The 17,947-nt window shown below is 42.1% G+C and overlaps 2 protein-coding genes across 6 annotated transcripts in view; one reads left to right on the top strand and one right to left on the bottom strand.

The window, feature by feature from the left end:
• Positions 1–17,947, bottom strand: part of BLNK (B cell linker) — a 91,875-nt gene that overhangs the window by 46,545 nt on the left and 27,383 nt on the right. For all 4 annotated transcript variants that reach the window (XM_049856083.1, XM_049856082.1, XM_049856081.1 and 1 more), the window contains one exon: positions 13,812–13,861. In XM_049856083.1, the coding sequence (XP_049712040.1) occupies positions 13,812–13,820 (9 nt within the window). In that variant the 5' untranslated portion in view covers positions 13,821–13,861. The remainder of the gene's footprint in view (positions 1–13,811; positions 13,862–17,947) is intronic.
• The window catches only part of DNTT (DNA nucleotidylexotransferase), a 120,869-nt gene continuing 107,217 nt past the window's right edge, over positions 4,296–17,947 (top strand). The window contains exons 1-3 of one of the 2 annotated variants that reach the window (XM_049856080.1): positions 4,296–7,859; positions 9,257–9,343; positions 10,139–10,524. The gene's annotated coding sequence lies outside the window, so the exon portion shown is untranslated. Of the gene's footprint in view, positions 9,344–10,138; positions 10,525–17,947 lie in introns of both variants that reach the window. The other variant, XM_049856079.1, reaches the window with a different exon arrangement.

Below are 17,947 nucleotides of genomic sequence, written 5' to 3' on the forward strand. Positions count from 1 at the left end.
AGCTCTAGGGTGCAGGCACTGCCCTAGGCTCCACAGGGAATATGAAAATGAATATGACAGGTCTCAGCCCTCCAGAAACTTATGATCTTGAAGAATGAGAGAATAATAAAAGATGCAAATAAAGCTGTGATCTTGAAGAATAAATCATAAGTTTAACAACTGATATAACACAGGTACTGACAGTGGTTCCCCTGGATGGTACAATGGTTGTCATAATTCATATGACAGTCAAGGGAGCATATTTGACCATTTCTCCAAAACACATTTAGGCTATGAGAAGCTTAGCATCTATTCCATCAAATGAACTGAGCTTAGAGGTTAAATGAAATTCACTCTCCTATGTAAGAGATCAACTAGACACAGGCCCAATGGTAGAGGGGCACCAACAACTGCCCAATAAAGGGTCCCAGCCCTCTTTGACCCCACTGAGGAACCATTGCTACAGAGGACCTGGTGCATGGTCCCTGAATCCTCCAGAACCTCAGCAGAATTTTTCTCACAATTTCTATCCCTTGCCACAGCAGACTGCTAACTTCAGTTCCATGTGGGTTTCTCAGAGTCACTAAGAAAGGAATCAGGGAGGTGAAATGAGGACAGGAAGGAGATCTTTGGATTAGGGAACTCATGTCTTAAGCAACAGCAGCAGCAGTGCCTTGTCGTGGAAAAAACATGATAGGAGCTAAGAAGGAGCCTCACCCTATAAGCCAAATACAGGTTAAACTTTGATATTAACAGAAAATAAGTTTTATTAAATTATTCTTTGGATTAATTTTTACCGAATTATAGTTTATTGCAATTATTGGAGTTTGCCAAGACAACTCTAGAAGAATGGGTGAATAAATACTCTTCCTAATATTGTGACATCTCTTACCTAGCAAAGTGGGAGAATGACAAGTTTCCACCTTAAGTTTGGGAATAATTGAAGGTTAACACTTAAGACTGCAGGGTGTTTTTGTTTTATTTTAAATAGAAGCCATTTAAAATAGAAACTTGTATAAAATACATTACACGCTTCCCTGTCTTGGTAGCCTGTATTTCCTGAACCTTTTCTTAATGAGCCAGAGTCTACTTTATGATCAATTACTGGTAGAAAGTAGTTGCAGAAGCCACCTAACCAGTTTCCCGGTCTTCATTATCTCTCCTCTCCAATTCTTCCTTCCTGCTGATTCTAGTTATTTTCTTAAAGATGGGATCATGTTGTTCCTCTCCTCAAGAAGATCAGTGACTCCTTATAGACTAAAGCCTAGACTCTGTGTCAAGACATTCAAATGCTCCCTCCTCACTGACTTCTCCATCTCCTCTCTTGCTGCAGTCTCCTACGTTCACTTCCAGTAATCCCGGATAGCTTGTTCCTCCCAGAATGCACTTAAAAAAAATTGTTTTGATTTCCATTGAGAACATAGTCAGCAGAACATACACCAATTCAACAGTTTCTACATGTACAATTCAGTGACACTGATTACATTGTTCAAGTTGTGTAACCATACTCACCTCCTTTTCCAACGTGTTCCTTCACCATTAACATAAACTCTCTGCCTCCTAAGTTTCCTATCTAATCTTTCAAGTCGCTGTTGTCAATTTTGTCCCATATGGATAGATCTTAAAAGAGAATTATGCTCAAAGCAGACATTCTGTACTAGTTAAGCTAGACTGTTGTTTGGTTTTAAGAAGACTTCAGGGATATTTTGGTTTAAGGTTCAAAGATTATCTCAGGGCAATAGTTTCAGGGGTTCATTCAGCCCCCATGGCTCCAGAAAGCTTGGAGTCCATGAGAATTTGAAATTCTGTTCTGCATTTTCCCCCTTTTGGTCAGGATTCTTCTAAGGAATCTTTAATCAAAATGTTCAGTAATGAGATGGAGCCAATATAGCACCATAGACAGATGTACCGTGCTGACCCTTTACAGCAAAGACCTGAAAAACTGAGTAAAATAAATACAAATGTCAGTCCTGGAACCCTAAGCATTGAGTGAAGGGATAAAGAACAAGATCAAACACCAAACGGAAGAAGAAATGGATGGAAAACAGAGAATGAGGAGAGATACAGAGTGGAGGTCCCTGCCAACTAACACGGCACAGGGTTGCCATATAGGAACACAACCGGCAATAATCCCAGACAGGGAGTATAGAAAGGCAAATTCACGGAGCTCCCAATAGGTGACAGAGCACTTGGTAACCAGAGAAACATGCTTTCCCACCCCTCACCCTTCTGCCCTGTATACCACCTCCACCCTGTCCCGACGAGCCACATTGCACTGCTTGGCTAGAGAGCCACTACCCCACAACCACCCTGGGTCTTCCCCACCCACACCAGCTGGCTCCTTCAATGCCATTTTTTCACCTTTCTTCCTCCCTCCCACCTCGCCCATATGGCACCTCCACCCCTTTCCAATGGGCCATGCTGTGCCACTCAGCTAGAGAGCCACTGGCCTGCTGCCACCCACCAGCTCCCCTTGCACTGCCATTTTATTTTTCTTTTTTCTGTTCTTACTTTTCTTTCACCCTCCTACCTAGCCCTGTAGGCCACCTCTGCCCTTCCTGCCAGCCCCCACAGTGCCACTGCAGATAGAGTGCCACCAGTAAGCTAGCCCACTGCTGCCCCAGGTCTGCCCTGCCCCCACCCACCATGCCACTGGACCAACATCAGGAGGCAGACAGTGCCTGCCCGGTCTGCTCTCAGTCACCTAGCCAAGTCAGTTACATACAGCAAAGTGGGTTCATCCTGCCTGCTGCTGCCCTGCCCACTTGGACAAAGTGGTGAGAGTTACCATGTCCACAGACAAGCAAGCAGCAAACATACCTGTCCAACACCCCCCTGACGTATCGAAACAAAACAAAAAAGTAGGATGAAACAAATTAAGACACAATCAATAAATAAAGAAAATAATGCCTTAATGTCTTGGAGACAGCAGACAATATCAAAATATATAATAAAGCAGGACAAGATGGCTCTGGCTAGTGACCAAAATAAAGAATCAGATGACGTTCAGGGAGAAGAAAAGGCAGTGGAGCTACCTGATATGGAATTCAAAAGGCTAGTATTGAGACCAGAAGAACTAGTTGGTGCCCAGCCACAATCGATGACTGCCCTGACAGGGAGCACAATAGAGAACCCCTGAGGGAGCAGGAGATCAGTGGGATGCAGACCCCAGATTCTCATAAAAAGACCATACTTAATGGTCTGACTGTGACTAGAGGAGTCCCGGCGGTCACGGTCCCCAAACCTTCTGTTGGCACAGGACAGGAACCATCCCCGAAGACAACTCATCAGACATGAAAGGGACTGGACAGTGGGTAGGAGAGAGATGCTGATGAAGAGTGGGCTAATTATATCAGGTGGACACTTGAGACTGTGTTGGCATCTCCTGTCTGGAGGGGGGATGGGAGGATAGAGAAAGTTGGAAGCTGGCAAAATTGTCACGAAAGGAGAGACTGGAAGGGCTGACTCATTAGGGGGAGAGCAAGTGGGAGTAAGGAGTAAGATGTATATTAACTTATATGTGACAGAATGACTTGATTTGCAAAGGTTCACTTGAAGCTCAATGAAAGTTAAAAAAAAAGGCTAGTATTTAGGGCTCTCCAAGCGATTAGGAAAAAGATCAAGGAAAACATAGAAAAAACCAAGAAAAAAATAGACAAAATTATGGAAAACACAGACAAAACTAAGGATGGTGCAGGACAGACAATGTTTTGTTCTGTTGTACATAAGGTCGCTATGAGTCAGAACCAACTCAACGGCACCTAACAACAGTAACAACAACAACATATTCTTTGTATGAGAAGCAAGTAATATAACACATATAATACATGTAAAAACAAAACAAAACCCATGGCCATAGAGTCGATTCTGACTCATAGTGACCCGATAGGATAGAGTTGAACTGCCCCGTAGAGTTTCCAAGGAGCAGCTGGTGGATTCGAACTGCTGACCTTTTGGTTAGCAGCTGTAGCGCTTAACTACTATGCCACCAGAGTTTCCAAATACATGTGAAGTACTTAGCAAAGCCTAACACACAATAAGTGCTATGTAAATATTAGGTATTGTTGTCTTGGGTGTTGAAAATGTCTCAATAAACCCTCAAAGCAACACCAATACTAATTCACCCCAACTCCAATCACACAGTATGGCTACCACAAAGAAATGGATCCAATAAAGCTCCTAGTATACTGGATGAAATTTTAGGGAGAGTGAGTTCAAGTTTAATGTGGGCCAGGTGGTTCAATTTTGTGTGTGTGATTGCACAGTCCCTCCCAGGAAGCCAAGATTCTGGTCTGGCCTTCTTGTCAGGTAAAACCAAAAAAAAAAAAAACCAGTGCCATTGAGTCGATTCCGACATATAGCGACACTATAGGACAGAGTAGACCTGTTCTATAGGGTTTCCAAGGAGCATCTGGTAGATTCGAACTGCCAGCCTTTCGAGTAAAGCCTTTCTTACTTTGTCGTTGATCTAATTTGGGGCTTATGGTTCATTTACTGTGTCAAAATAAAAAAGGCTTAATCCAAATGTTCTTAATCCCTTGCCTGGAAACCTTGGTGGCGTAGTGGTTAAGAGCTACAGCCGCTAACCAAAAGGTTGGCAGTTTGAACCCACCAGGCACTCCTTGGAAACCCTGAAGGGGCAGTTCTACTCTGTCCTATAGGGTCACTATGAGTTGGAATCGACTCAACAGCAACAGGTTTGGTTTTGGAATCCCTCGTCTGGCCTTGGCTTTGCAATCCGCACGGCCCCTGCCAGGTGTGTGGGCACAGCACAGAGGCTATAAGACATGTGAGAATTCCACAATGGCCCCCATCTCAGCATCTGCTCCAGGCCTGGGGTCAGACTGCCTAACTTGAAATCCTGGTTCTGCCATTTGCTAGCAGCGTGACCTTAAACAAATTGCTTAACCTCTGGGCCTCAGTTTCCTCATCTCTAAAATGGACATTATTAATAGTTCCTACGAAAAGATTTTTATGAAAAGAATATTATGTTTGGTAAAGTAGAGGGGTCAGAGAAAATGAGGGAAATCTTCAATGAGATGGATTGACACAACAGCCACAATGATCGACTCAAACATACCAATGATAATGAAGATGGCTCAGGACCAGGCAATGTTTTGTTCTGTTATACATAAAGTCGCCATGAGTCAGAGCTGACTTGACAGCAACTAACAACAACAACAATAGTACCTATCTCATAGGGTTGTTGAGAGAATGAAATGTAAAGGGCTTAGAAGAGTACCTGATATAGAGTAATGACTCCATGGATGTTAGCCACACCTATTAATTTCCATTCTTTTTAATTCTCACAATAATCTGAAGGACAGGTATTCTTATCTCCTGGTCAGGAATCTGAGGCTCAGAGAAGTCACACAGCTGCTTGGCAGCAAAGCCAGGATTCACTCCCAGGCCTAAAGGACCCCAAACAACCCTGAGTAACTGAAATAGAAGACCTAGAGACTAGAAGAATGACATATAGTAGACTGAGGACAATCTAGGATGGTATAAAAATTCTTAATAAATGTCCCAGAACAATGATTCCAGGTGGTGGGAAAGTTCAGAGACAGGTGCACTCAGTGAGGGCTGAGAGGTTGCATGAGGCTGTGAGCAGGAGGTGGGCCTGAACTGGGACTGGAAAGATGAGCAGGATTCAGGTGAGAGAACAGAGGAGGGTGTCCTCCAGCTATCAGCTAAGGCAGGGGCTCAGTGTCAGCACCAAGAGCAGGACATAGCTGATGGATGGAAGAGAGCATCTCTAAGGAGGCAGATGTGCATGGAGTGAATGAGCTACACTGGAGAGTGAGTAACAGGAGATTGCCAAGTGGTAAAACAAAGCCGGATTTATTACCAGCCAAGGGGATGCTCCAGCCACAGTGGACACATAGGTCCCAGTGACATGTGTGAGATTCGGAGGCTGACAAGGGTAGTGTTTGAGTAACTCAGGCATGAAGAAACAAAGGAGGAACCAGACTGGAGGTCATGGATGGACAATAAAGGGCTCTGTGGTGAGCAAAGGCATGAAGGTGGGGGCGGCGGTGACCTCAGCCTCTCAGTTCTGAGTGAACAGAAGCACCCGAGCTCCTGGGGCAGATGCTGGTGGCATCTCAGCCATCGGTGTTGATTGGGGCTCCCACAGCTGCGTGCCTGGTATGCAGCCTTAGTTGTGGCCCTGACCCTGCCCTGGTGGCCATGCTCTGGGCCACCCAACTCTGCTCATTCTGTCTTACAGAGCAGAAATGGTGAACAGGGACCTAGTCCCCACTCCCCCAGTGGGAAGACTCAGGAAGGAAGAAAGGAAGGAAGGTGGGCCAGCTGCAGTGGTGGGGACAGATGCAGGCAAGGAACAGAAAGCAGAGCTGTGGAGGTTGTGTAAAAGGCAGCAGCAGATAGTCCCCTTGGGAGCCCCGTCTGAGGGGAGATAGGGATGTGGTTCAGGGTGGAAGCTGAGGACAAGGCCCAGACCCCAGCTGTCTGGGAGAGGTGTTTTGAGCCTATATACTTAATAGCTTAGAAATTCCCTTTGTGTGTTTATTCCACCTTTGCAGGGCCCTATAAACAGGGGCTGGTGTGCAGACATGGGGGACATAGTCCTGACTCTGCCACTAGCTGGTGGGTGACCTTGGGGAGTCACTTTGCTTCTCTAGCCTCCAGTTTACTATCTGTAAGACAAGAGGCCTGGATTGGTTGATGTTTCAGGACTTTCCCAATTTTAAAATACCCTGAGTTCAGGTTTCATTACTTTACTCTTAGTGCCACGTGGCAGGAACAATGTCAAACACAGTTCTCCTCATGTTAGCTTAGCTAATACCACCAGGGGAGATGGAAAATCAGGTAAATACTGTTTCACTGAGGACACCAGGGCAGGGGAAAGGCAGTGTTATACTTCGCTTCTTTAAGTCAGAATTGACTCCATGGCAAAGAAATGTTTTTTTGTTTTTTGTTTTAGTGGACTAAGGGTTTTTATGCATATCTTGTGCTTCCATGCTGGGTATTTATCCAAGAATCCCTGTCCAAGTACTTTCTTTTGCCCTGGAGTCTTTTTTATGTGAGTGGATCCTTCCTACCCTTGTATCTCTAGGAAATCCTAACAGACCCACTGCCATCGAATCAATTCCGACTCATAGTGACCTTATAGGAAAATGATAGTCAGTTCACCGGAGGAGATCAGACCTGCCCCTTTTATAGTTGCTGTGATCTCTGTGAGTGACATCAGTGGTGGGAGGAGAAGGCGGACTTCCTGGGGATATCACAACAGATCCTGGATATCAGGTCCCAAGGGTATGAGAAGAGAGGCCTTGTTCAGTTCTGACACTTCAGGGGTTTCTGGAGTGACCAGAGGGGCTTCTTCAATGCCCCTGGTAGATTCTGGGGGCACAAAGACAGACCCATTGAGAGCCAGAACTCAGGTTTCAAAAATACAGCCCCAGGAGGCTGTTCAGCTAATGAAAGCTCAGGAACTGGGAAGCAGGTTCTGGTGCTAATGCCAGTGGCTCCAGTGCCGTCAGGATAATGAGAAATGGCCCAGAAGAGTATAAGGATCTCAGCCCGGGTCAAAGGAGGAATAGTGGAATGGGGGCCGGGGGTAGGTTTTCCTGTGAGCGGCTGCAGTAACTTTGGACAGGTTACTTAACTTCCCTGAGATATATTTTTCTTATCTGCAACATGGACATAATAAATTCTACATAATGATGCTAGTGGGAAGATCAGATAAGACAATGTCTGTCAAGAGCTTAACGTCATGCCTGGAGCAGAGTAAATACTTGATACTGTTGGATGTTTTCCCTTCTGACAGCAGTGCTAGCTGCCTGGCGGGGGGAGCGGTGATACACTCTGCTCAGTAGATGTGAGGTCCCTGCAACGTCTGCTCCTTGGAGACTAAGGTAGGGTTGTGGCTGTGACTTGAAAACAGCAGGCTCCACACTGGCCTGACCTCCATCACTATAGGAGGTCCAGGCCTCCATTCTTGGTGTAATTGAAGCTTTGTCCTATACTCTAACCGTAGGGCGGGACTATAGACACTCCTCTCTTGACCTCTGGGGGCACTGACCATCTCTGAATGTCGGGATCACCAAGGTCAACACATTCTCTCTGTTTAGAGGGTTGAAGGAAGACATTTGCTTCACGGACTGGAAAGAGGATAAAATTCCAGGGTTTGGGGGAAACAGATGGACCAAGTCTCCACAGATCTCCAGAGAGCACTTGCCTGGTCTCCAGCCTCAGGAGGCATATCATGGGCTAAAGTCTCCAAGCACTGGAACCTTGAGGTCCTTGCACACTCCCTGGGTCCAGGAAAAACTCTCAGGTCTGGTTTCTGAGGACTCGGGCTTGTAGCTGCACATATATGGGCCTGGAGGCTCAGAGGAAGCAGCTGGAAATGCTCCTGGGACATGAGTTGGTTTGAGAGGGGGCAGGGCAGCTACTGCAGGTGGTAATGGTGGTTTTGCAAAAAGGACTGTTTCAGGGGATTGAGTGTAAAGCGGGGGAGGCTGGGGGAAAGTCCCTATTGGTCTGGTGAAGCAATGGGATGAATTTCTGAGATCCTGTAACTTCGATAGATTTGGGAGGATCTGTTTGTCCTTCAGGTCCCTGGTGGCGCAAATGGTTTCTTCTTGGCTCCTAATTAACCAAAAGGTTGGCAGTTTGAATCCACCCAGCAGTGCCATGGAAGAAAGGCCTGGTGATCTACTTTCATAAGAAGATTAAACCAAAAATCAAACCTATTGCTATCATAGCAACCCTATAGAACTGCCCCATAGGATTGTCCAAGGATCAGCTGGTAGATTCAAACTGCCAGCCTTCTGGATAGCAGCCGAACTCTTAACCACTGCACCACCAGGTCTCCATGAGAATATTACAGCCAAGAAAACCCTATGGAGTGCAGTTCTACCCTGAAGCACACACAGCTGCTATGATTCAGAATCAACTTGACAGCAACGGTGTTTATACTTTTTTTTTTTTTTTTTTGTCCTTCAGTTCAGGAGAAGAAATAAAGATAGAGTTGGTGGCTTAGAGCAGGGCTTCTCAAATTTAATATATGTTCAAATCCCCCTGGAACTCTTGTTAAAATGTAGATTCTGATCCAGTAGTTCTAGGATGGGGCTGAGATTCTGCATTTTTAACATCCTTCCAGGTGAAGCTAATGTTTCCAGGCTAGAGACCCCACTTTGAACAGCAAAGAGTAGCAAAGGCTTAGAAGATCTCGCTGGGCTGCACATCTGTGTTCCAAGAGAGAATATGTACAGATGTACTGATGTCAAAAATATTTCTTGGGTTTTAGGGAAGAAAGCAGGTGTCTGAGGTCAAGAAAGAGAACACTTCAAGCATCACGGAGATTGGAAGATGCAACTTCTTAAAGCAGGGAAAGGTAAAGAGAGGCTGGTTTTCACTGGGATCCGGTCTCCAAAAATCTGTTCCCATATGAGTGAAGAGTGTTGGCATTGGAGGGAACCTTATAGATCTATTTCAGCCCTCTACTTTTTTTTTTTTACCATGCTTAGTAGGAAGCCCTGGTGGCATAGTGGTTAAGTGCTATGGCTGCTAGCCAAAAGCCCTGCAGTTCGAATCCAGCAGGCACCCCTTGGAAACTCTATGGGGTATTTCTGCTCTGTCCTATAGGGTTGCTGTGAGTTGGAATTGACTTGACTCCAATAGGTTTGGTGTTTTTTTGGTGCCATGCTTGGTAAAGTAGAGGGTCCGCAAAAAAGAGGAAGACCCTCGATAAGATGGATTGATAGGGTGGCTGCAACAGTGGGCTCAAACATAACAACGATTGTGAGGACGGCCCAGGACCAGAGAGTGTTTCGTTTTGTAGTACATAGGGTGGCTATGAGTAAGAACCAACTGCACAGCACCTAACAGCAACAACGACATGATATAAATACAGAAAATCCCCAGATTATATAGTCAGTTAGTAGCTAGATAATGAAGGACTTTGAATGCAAGATTCCAAACAAACAAACAAACTCATTGTTGTCGAGTCCACTCTGACTCATAGAGACCCTACAGACAGGGTAGAACTGCCCCACAGGGCTCCCAAGGAGCACCTGGTGGATTCGAATTGCCAACCTTTTGGTTAGCAGCCGAAGCACTTAACGACTACTCCAGTAGGGTTTCCAAATGGAAGATTAGTGGTTTACGATTTCTTTTATTGGTGTTATAGAGCCATAAAAAAGATTCCAACAGAGGTGTGACATGAAAAGAGCTGCATTTCAAAAAGATATCTCTGGTGGAGAGGACCACACGGATTTGGAAATTAAGGACACTAATTAGAGCTTGTCTGTACTAAGACAGGTAAGAGATGATATGGATCTGAGCTGTAGCAATGGAAAGAGAGAGGGGCAAAACTATTTGAGAGATAGAATCAATAGGATTTTGTAACTAATTGCTTACAGAGGATGAGGGAAAAGGAGAATCCCCCAAGGTGCCTGGATTAGGCAAGAGGATGAATAAATGATGAATGCTACCTGCGTTTCAGTCAAGTACCAAATAGAGTAAGACAAGAGGCCCTGGGTGAGAAGATGAACGAGGAGAGCATGATGAGTTCAGGTGAGTATGAGGTGTCTGGGACATTCAGAAGACATGTCCATCCTGAAGTCAGATATATGAGTCTACTTACGTTTCAGAGGATTGACTCCAAGCTCCTAACATCTGTGTCCAGCATTTGCAGTGCTGTTGTTTCATCTACAAAGTGATAAATATTCCTGCTCATCCCCCAGGACTCGAAGTAAATGTCATCTTCTTCCAGAGACCTTTCCTGATCACGGTAGTGGTTCCCTCACTCCATAGTGACTGTATCACTGTGCCCCATCATTTTTCTTCATTGCAGTTACCATACTTGGTAATAATTTATATTCATTTGTTTGTTTTCTTGTTTATTATCTGACTGCCCACTAGTCACTAAGCCTAGTGAGAGTCACATAGGATGCACTCCTGAAATATGTGTTGAGCGAATGAATGTGTGGAACAGCTGAAGCGTTTGGAGATGTTTACCCTGCAGAAGGTTCGAATGACCTAACATCTAAGTTCAATCCTTTGAAGTTGCACAGGACAACTCTAGTTCCACTTTCTTTAATATTTGAAGACTTGTACTATGTGGCCATTGGGGCAGAATTAGGAAGCCACAAGGGATAGATCTCATCTCTATATCCAGCCAGGCTGTCTGTCCTTAACTGGACAGGCAGGCTTATGAGGTCATCATAGGAAGTGTCCAGGCAGAAACTAGGCCCTGTTTGTGGGGGTACATGGTGGAGGAGTAGGATTTAAACACTGGATTGGGGGATTAGACTCTATGGCCTTTGGAGTTCCTTTTAAACCCGAGACTCCATGTTTCCGTAATTCTCCCATTGGACCTTTTTGGCCGTTTAATAGGTTTAGTGTACTTTGTTTTCGTTTCTTTTTGGTACTCGGGGAGAAGAATGTGTTTGCTTTCATCTGTTAAATAAGCAGCTTCCTTAACCTATTGATTAGGTAAATTTTAAAGCCCAGGAAAGGATTCCTCTTTTTCAGTTCCAAATTGTGCAGGAATCCCCTGATCAACTGTCTAGACTTGCTTACTGATTGGCAGGGGGGGTCAATAAATACTCCATGACCTGGTGAGTTATGGAAAGTGGCCCATAGGTCAGTGACTAGACTTGGGTATGTTGGTTAGCATTTCTCAGTGCAATAAGATTTCATCCATGCCTAGAAGGGACTCAATTATCTGATTAATTGCTATCTTTATCAGTTAAAGAAGTCATCATCATCTAAGGGTGTGATTTGGTTTTAGCTGGTGCCCTGTAGAGGTAGAGTCTTCAACGATGTCTATAGCCTTGTGGGTTTCACTTGGGGCTACATAGAATCTGCCTACATTCAGGAAATTATTATACTTAGTGCCAGGAAAGAAAAGATGTTACATTTACCCTTCCAGGGCATATCTTCTAGAAAAGGAAAGTGTGTTGGGTATTTTACTTCAGTCACTACTGCCATAAACCGTACCAATCTCAAAACTAATCCTTCCCCACCTCCAAAGCTGATCCTAGTTAGATTGGGGTTGCAGAGCTAAACTCAGGGATGATCGTATGCCACCAGTAATTTATTGTTTTCTCTTTCACTAACCCACAATTATCGATTTAAACTATAGCAGCTCTATCCAAGAAACCTTCCTTTCCCCACTCTAAGTGTCCTTTCCATTCTCTACCTCAGATTCAGTTAGGTGCTGTTGTATATACTTCCAGGTTACTGGTGGCACAAGTGGTTTGTGCTCAACTACTAGCCTAAAGGTTGGCAGTTTGAACCCACCCAGCAGCACTGCAGAAGAAGGGTGTGGCAATCTATTTTCATAAAGATTGTAGCCAAGAAAACCCTAAGAAGCAGTTCTACTTGGTAATACCTGGGGTCACCATGAGTTTGATGAACTTGGCAATGGGTTTATTTTATTTTATTTTGGTTTTTTATATCGTTTCATAGAACTTTGTACTTTTCCTTATCACAGTGAACTGGAATTACATTTAACATCATCTGGTCATCCCTTCTAAGAAGCCATGGTTAAAGTGCTTACTGCTAACCAAAAGGTCAGGGATTCGAGCTGCCAGTCTCTCTGTGGGAGAAAGATGTGGCAGTCTGCTTCCATAAAGATTTACAGCCTTGGCAAGGTCGTGGAAGCTTCATAGACACATCCAAACTCCCTGAGGGACTGAATTGCTGGCCTGAAAACTGTAGGAACTATGGTCTTGGGGAACATCTAGTTCAATTAACATAATTTATAAAGGAAATGTACATTCTACCTTGGCAAGTAGCGTCTGGGGTCTTAAAAGCTTATAGGTGGCCCTCTAAGATACTCCACTGGCCTCACCCCATCTGGAGCACAGGAGAATGAAGAAAACCAAAGATATAAGGGATAGATTAGTCCAAAGGACTATGGACTACAAGTACTACAGCCTCCACCAGACTTAGTCCAGCACAACTACACGGTGCCTGGCTACCACCACCGACTGCTCTGACAAGAATCACAATAGAGGGTCCTGGACAGAGCTGGAGAAAAATGTAGAACAAAATTCTAACTCACACATGCACACACAAAAGCCCAGACTTACTAGTCTGACAGAGACTGGAGAAACCCTGAGAGTATGGCCTCCAGATACCATTTTAGCTCAGTAATGAAGTCACTCCTGAGGTTCACCCTTCAGCCAAAGATTAGATAGGCACATGAAACAAAACGAGACTAGATGGGCACACCGGCCCAGGGGCAAGGACTGGAAGGCAGGAGGGGACAGGAAAGCTGGTAATAGGGAACCCAAGGTCAAGAAGGGAAGGGTGTTAACATGTCATGGGGTTGGCAAGCAATGTCACAAAACGATATGTGTATTGTTTAATGAGAAGCTAGTTTGTTCTGTAAACCTTCATCTAAAGTACAATTTAAAAAAAAGAGAGAGATTTACAGCCTTGGAAACCCTATGGGGCAGTTCTACTCTGTCCTACAGGGTTGCTACGAGTTGGAATTGGCTGGATGGCAATGGGTTTATGGGTCTTCCCTTCTAGATTATAACTTTTGTGAGTGTACAGATGATATATGATTCTTGTTTTACATTGTATTTCTACCTAAGACCTTGTGTGTGCCCAGCACATGGATGATGCTTAATAAATGTTCAATAGATAGTTGGATAGACAAATGGATGGATAGATGAATGAATCAAATACTATACCTCCATTATAGTCAAAAGCCTAAAGATTTACTCATTCTTAAAATTAGGATAGACACTTTTTGTTTCAAATGAGTAGAATGTACTTCTCCTTCCATGAAGTAAATAGAACATTTAAATTAATCAAGAATTAAAGTACCTTAGAAACACTCTTACCTGAAGCATAGTCCCTTTGAGGAACACTTGGAGGTGCTTTAACTTTCAGCCTGTAGGTAATAACCATTAGACAAACAGTCAGTAGGTAGGACAGCTGTTGTCAAGGCTCATAAACATAAACTGTTATAGAGATAACAGGTGGACAACTACTAGAATAATAGCTTCTTCTGGATCTATCACATTTAAAGGTTTAATGTATTTTAAATATAGTGAAACCATTAATCCTGAGGTTTGTCACCTCTCATCTCCCCAGCTCAAGATGTGGCTGGGACTCAGTTAAGGCAAAAACAGACAATGAAGGGGCTCTGAGATGTTGGAGCACTTGTAAGTTCAGAGGTTCAAGGAAGACAGTGTTCATTGGTTGACAGAAAGGTAAACTGTATTTTAAGAGTTTACAAATGCTTTAAATAACAAGAAGAAATTAATTACAATGAGCACTTAGTTGGAGGTTGGGCTGAAATTATTTTTGCACCGTTAAAAAAAAAAAAAAAAAGCTGAATAAATGAGCAGTGAGCATCTCCAGGTTGGGGATTGTGATTTTAGCTTACTTAGAAGTTCAACTGTTTCAACGATGCTAAAAACCACTTTAGTATCTTTATCTACATATAAAATATACTGAATATTCATAATTTCCCCCACTCGTTAAAAGAAAACTAAGATTACATTTTAAAAGAGTATCCCATTTTTTAGACTTTAAAAAGTTCTAACAACACCTTCTCTTCCATTATGTGACGTGGGTAAGACTTATAGTAAATTTCTGTTTTTTAATACTAGCCACCCATCTTATTTAAAATGATTTGCTTAATGAAATTTAAAATAGTGATAAAGCCTATATCCAATAACTTTTTAACTAAAATATCATATTCTTTTATAGAAGCAGTGTATGAAGTAATCATTATATACCAAATATTTTTCATTTCCTGGAGGGGGGGAGGGGAGGGAAGCAGGAAGCAGCATAGAAACTCTTGTTTGATTGTGAAAACCTTACAAACCAGGCTTATAATTTTGCAAAAATAACAATATTTATATTTATATGGAAATTCTGCTTTTTGTTTCCCCGTAGGCTCTCATATCTATTATTTCATTCAATCCTCATAGCTAGCCAGCAGGGTATGCTGGGAGGATACTATCATTAAAACTATGATGAGGTCCAGACAGATTGTCCAAGGTATTGTAAGGAAGAAAAACAAAAACAAAACTGAGCCTGGTGCTCAGGGCTATTCATGGGCCAGAAATATTTCAAAAAACACAAACAACTACAGGCAGTCCCCAATTTATGAGGTATTCAAGTTACAACAAAGTGCACTTATGGCCATCTTTTTTTATACATCTTATATTACTAGCAATAAAAAAAAAATTTTTTTTAGTAATATGTATTATGTATTAAAATATATCTATAAGTTTATAGGCAATGTTTCCAACACCCAAGGACAAATAAAGATGGGATTTATAAAGATACTGATAATAAAAGGCAATAATAATGAAAACTTAAAAAAAAAAAAGAGGTATTCAATTTATGTCAGAACTGGCTTAAGATGGAGTCTTAAGAACAAAACCCCCATCAAAAGTTGGGGACTGCCCTTACTATCTACTATTATCATCGTTTTATAAAAGAAAAGAATGGATATCTTAACACTTAAAAATGTATGAAGGTCATAATCTTAGAATATAGGACAGCCTCAAGAAAGAGCTGTTGGCCACTGAAGACCAACTGGGAATAAAAGGTGTGGTTTGGGTCTTGCTTAGGAGCTGCAGTTGCACACAGTTTAAGGTCCATATTTTCTCATTTGGCCATGGACCAGTAGAGACTCAGTCACGGTTTTGTGTTAGGAAACCAGTGTACTCGACCATGCTTCCTCCTTTCAAGGTAGCACCTGTTCTCTGGGTTTGAGTGACAGCTTAACCGCACATCAGTTTGAATCAAAGGGCCAATGACTTCACCCAGAGAAATGACTATAGCAGCCATATTTTCCAAACTGAGAAGAAACGTGGTTTGTCAAGTAAAAGTCTTTTGGTGACAAAGGACAGAATGTTTGAAATAGAAATTATCCAAGAAAATTTGAAAGCTGTGGTTGTTGACAGTAGGACTGATCATGGGATAGATAGACCTCTTATATGGCAGCTTCCTACTATTGAACAAACTGGTGTACTGCAAAATTGGCAACTGCGTGATAATCAATTTAGAATTTCTCGTGATTATAGCAGTGACTCCCAGGGTCCTCTTATTTGAATGAAATCCTATATGTATCAGAAATAACATTAAAATGAAAATAATCGCTCACCTCTCCCAGCCACAGAACAAAATATGAAGACAAAAGTCTTCTCTATAAAATGACCACTGCCCACAGGCAGACCATTTTAAGTATGTTATGATGATGATGATGACTTACACATCTTGAAACTCATTCACATTTTCTAGTCCAAAAAACACCACCAAAACTTATTACTTATACGATTAACAAAGATCAAAAAGAGCAAAAATACTCTTTACTGAATACATATGACCTGTAGCTGTAGAGTTGATGCAAACTCATAGCGACCATACACTATTAGTAGTACAAAATTTCTGGGGGGCAATTTGGTAATATCAATCCAAACTTTAAGGGCACATATCTTAATTTCAAGGGTACATGTTCTTAATATCATGGATCATCTTTTGAAACTGCCTGTAAGAAATGAAATTAAACATGAAATATTGGTAGTTATTATAGAGTAGTAATTTTATATAGTTATGTTAAATTTCATTTCAGGAGTTTAGTTTATTGATGTGCAAAGGATATTTATTGCAGTAGTATTTGTGACCATTAAAACAAGCTGAAGAAAATGTCAAAGAAATTTCCACTGTTATTATCAAATTGTCCTCCAAAATTGTACCATTTTAAACTCCTAGCCCCTTAGAAAAATGTCTGCTATTATAAAACCAATTAAATAAATTTTAAATTTTAAATCATTTATTTAGACAATCAGCAGTTCAAAAGGAAATACGGTTTATTTTTATGTATCTAAATATATTTTTTAAATAAAGATGTCTATGACAAACTCCTAGCCCCTTAGAAAAATGTCTGCTATTATAAAACCAATTAAATAAATTTTAAATTTTAATACATTTATTTAGACAATCAGCAGTTCAAAAGGAAATACGGTTTATTTTTATGTATCTAAATATATTTTTTAAATAAAGATGTCTATGACATAGCATTATGTAAAACAAAGCAAGCAAGTTGGTAGAATAGTGGCTTATAGTTTGATGCCATTCATGATGAAAAAGTGAAGTGTAGGTGTATGGGTATGTGCTATATCTATGTCAGTGTATGTGTGTGTGTCAGCCCTGGTGGCATAGTGGTTAAGTGCTCGGCTGCTAATCAAAAGGTCAGCAGTTCGAACCCACCAATGGCTCCTAGGGAGAAAGACCTGGCGATCTGCTCCTGTAAAGATTACAGCCTAGAAAATTCTAGGGGACAGTTCTACTCTGTCTTATTGGGTTGCTGTGAGTTGGAATTGACTCGATGGCAATGGGTTTGGTTTTTTGTGTTTTGATGTGTGTTTAGTATACATGCTTATAACATTGTTTCGTGACAATGGACAATGGCTGTTTCTGGAGAGTGGGTTGGGGTGGGATATGAAGAGGTGGGAGCTTTTGACTTTATGCATTTCTGAACTCTTTTTTTTCTTCCTGGTGAACATCTATTGTTGTTGTTAGGTGCTATGGAGTTGATTTCAACTTACAGCAACCTCATGTGACAGAGCAGAGCTGTCCTGTAGGGTTTTCTAGGTTGTAATCTTTACGGGCAGGAGTAGATTGTAAGGTCTTTCTTCTGTGAATCTGGGTGGGCTTGAACCCCGAACCTTTAGATTAGTAGCCAAGCGCTCAACCATTGTGCCACCAGGGCTCCTTTGAACATATATTACTTTCATTAAAAACAAAAACTTAAAGACTTAAAAATATTATTTCCTCTTTTCTCTTGACTTATATTTTGAATGGTAAATGAAGGCATGTACAATTTCCATTTTCTTAAAAAAAAAACTTAAGAAGTTTTTGGTATACAGAATTTGGAGGATTCTAGTTTTCCTCCTCCAGATACCACTTGAAAGCACCATTTTAAGGCAATTACTGAGAAAGCAGATGAAAATATGGA

The sequence above is a fragment of the Elephas maximus genome, chromosome 16 (genome assembly GCF_024166365.1).
Source record: "Elephas maximus indicus isolate mEleMax1 chromosome 16, mEleMax1 primary haplotype, whole genome shotgun sequence".
NCBI lineage: Eukaryota > Metazoa > Chordata > Mammalia > Proboscidea > Elephantidae > Elephas > Elephas maximus.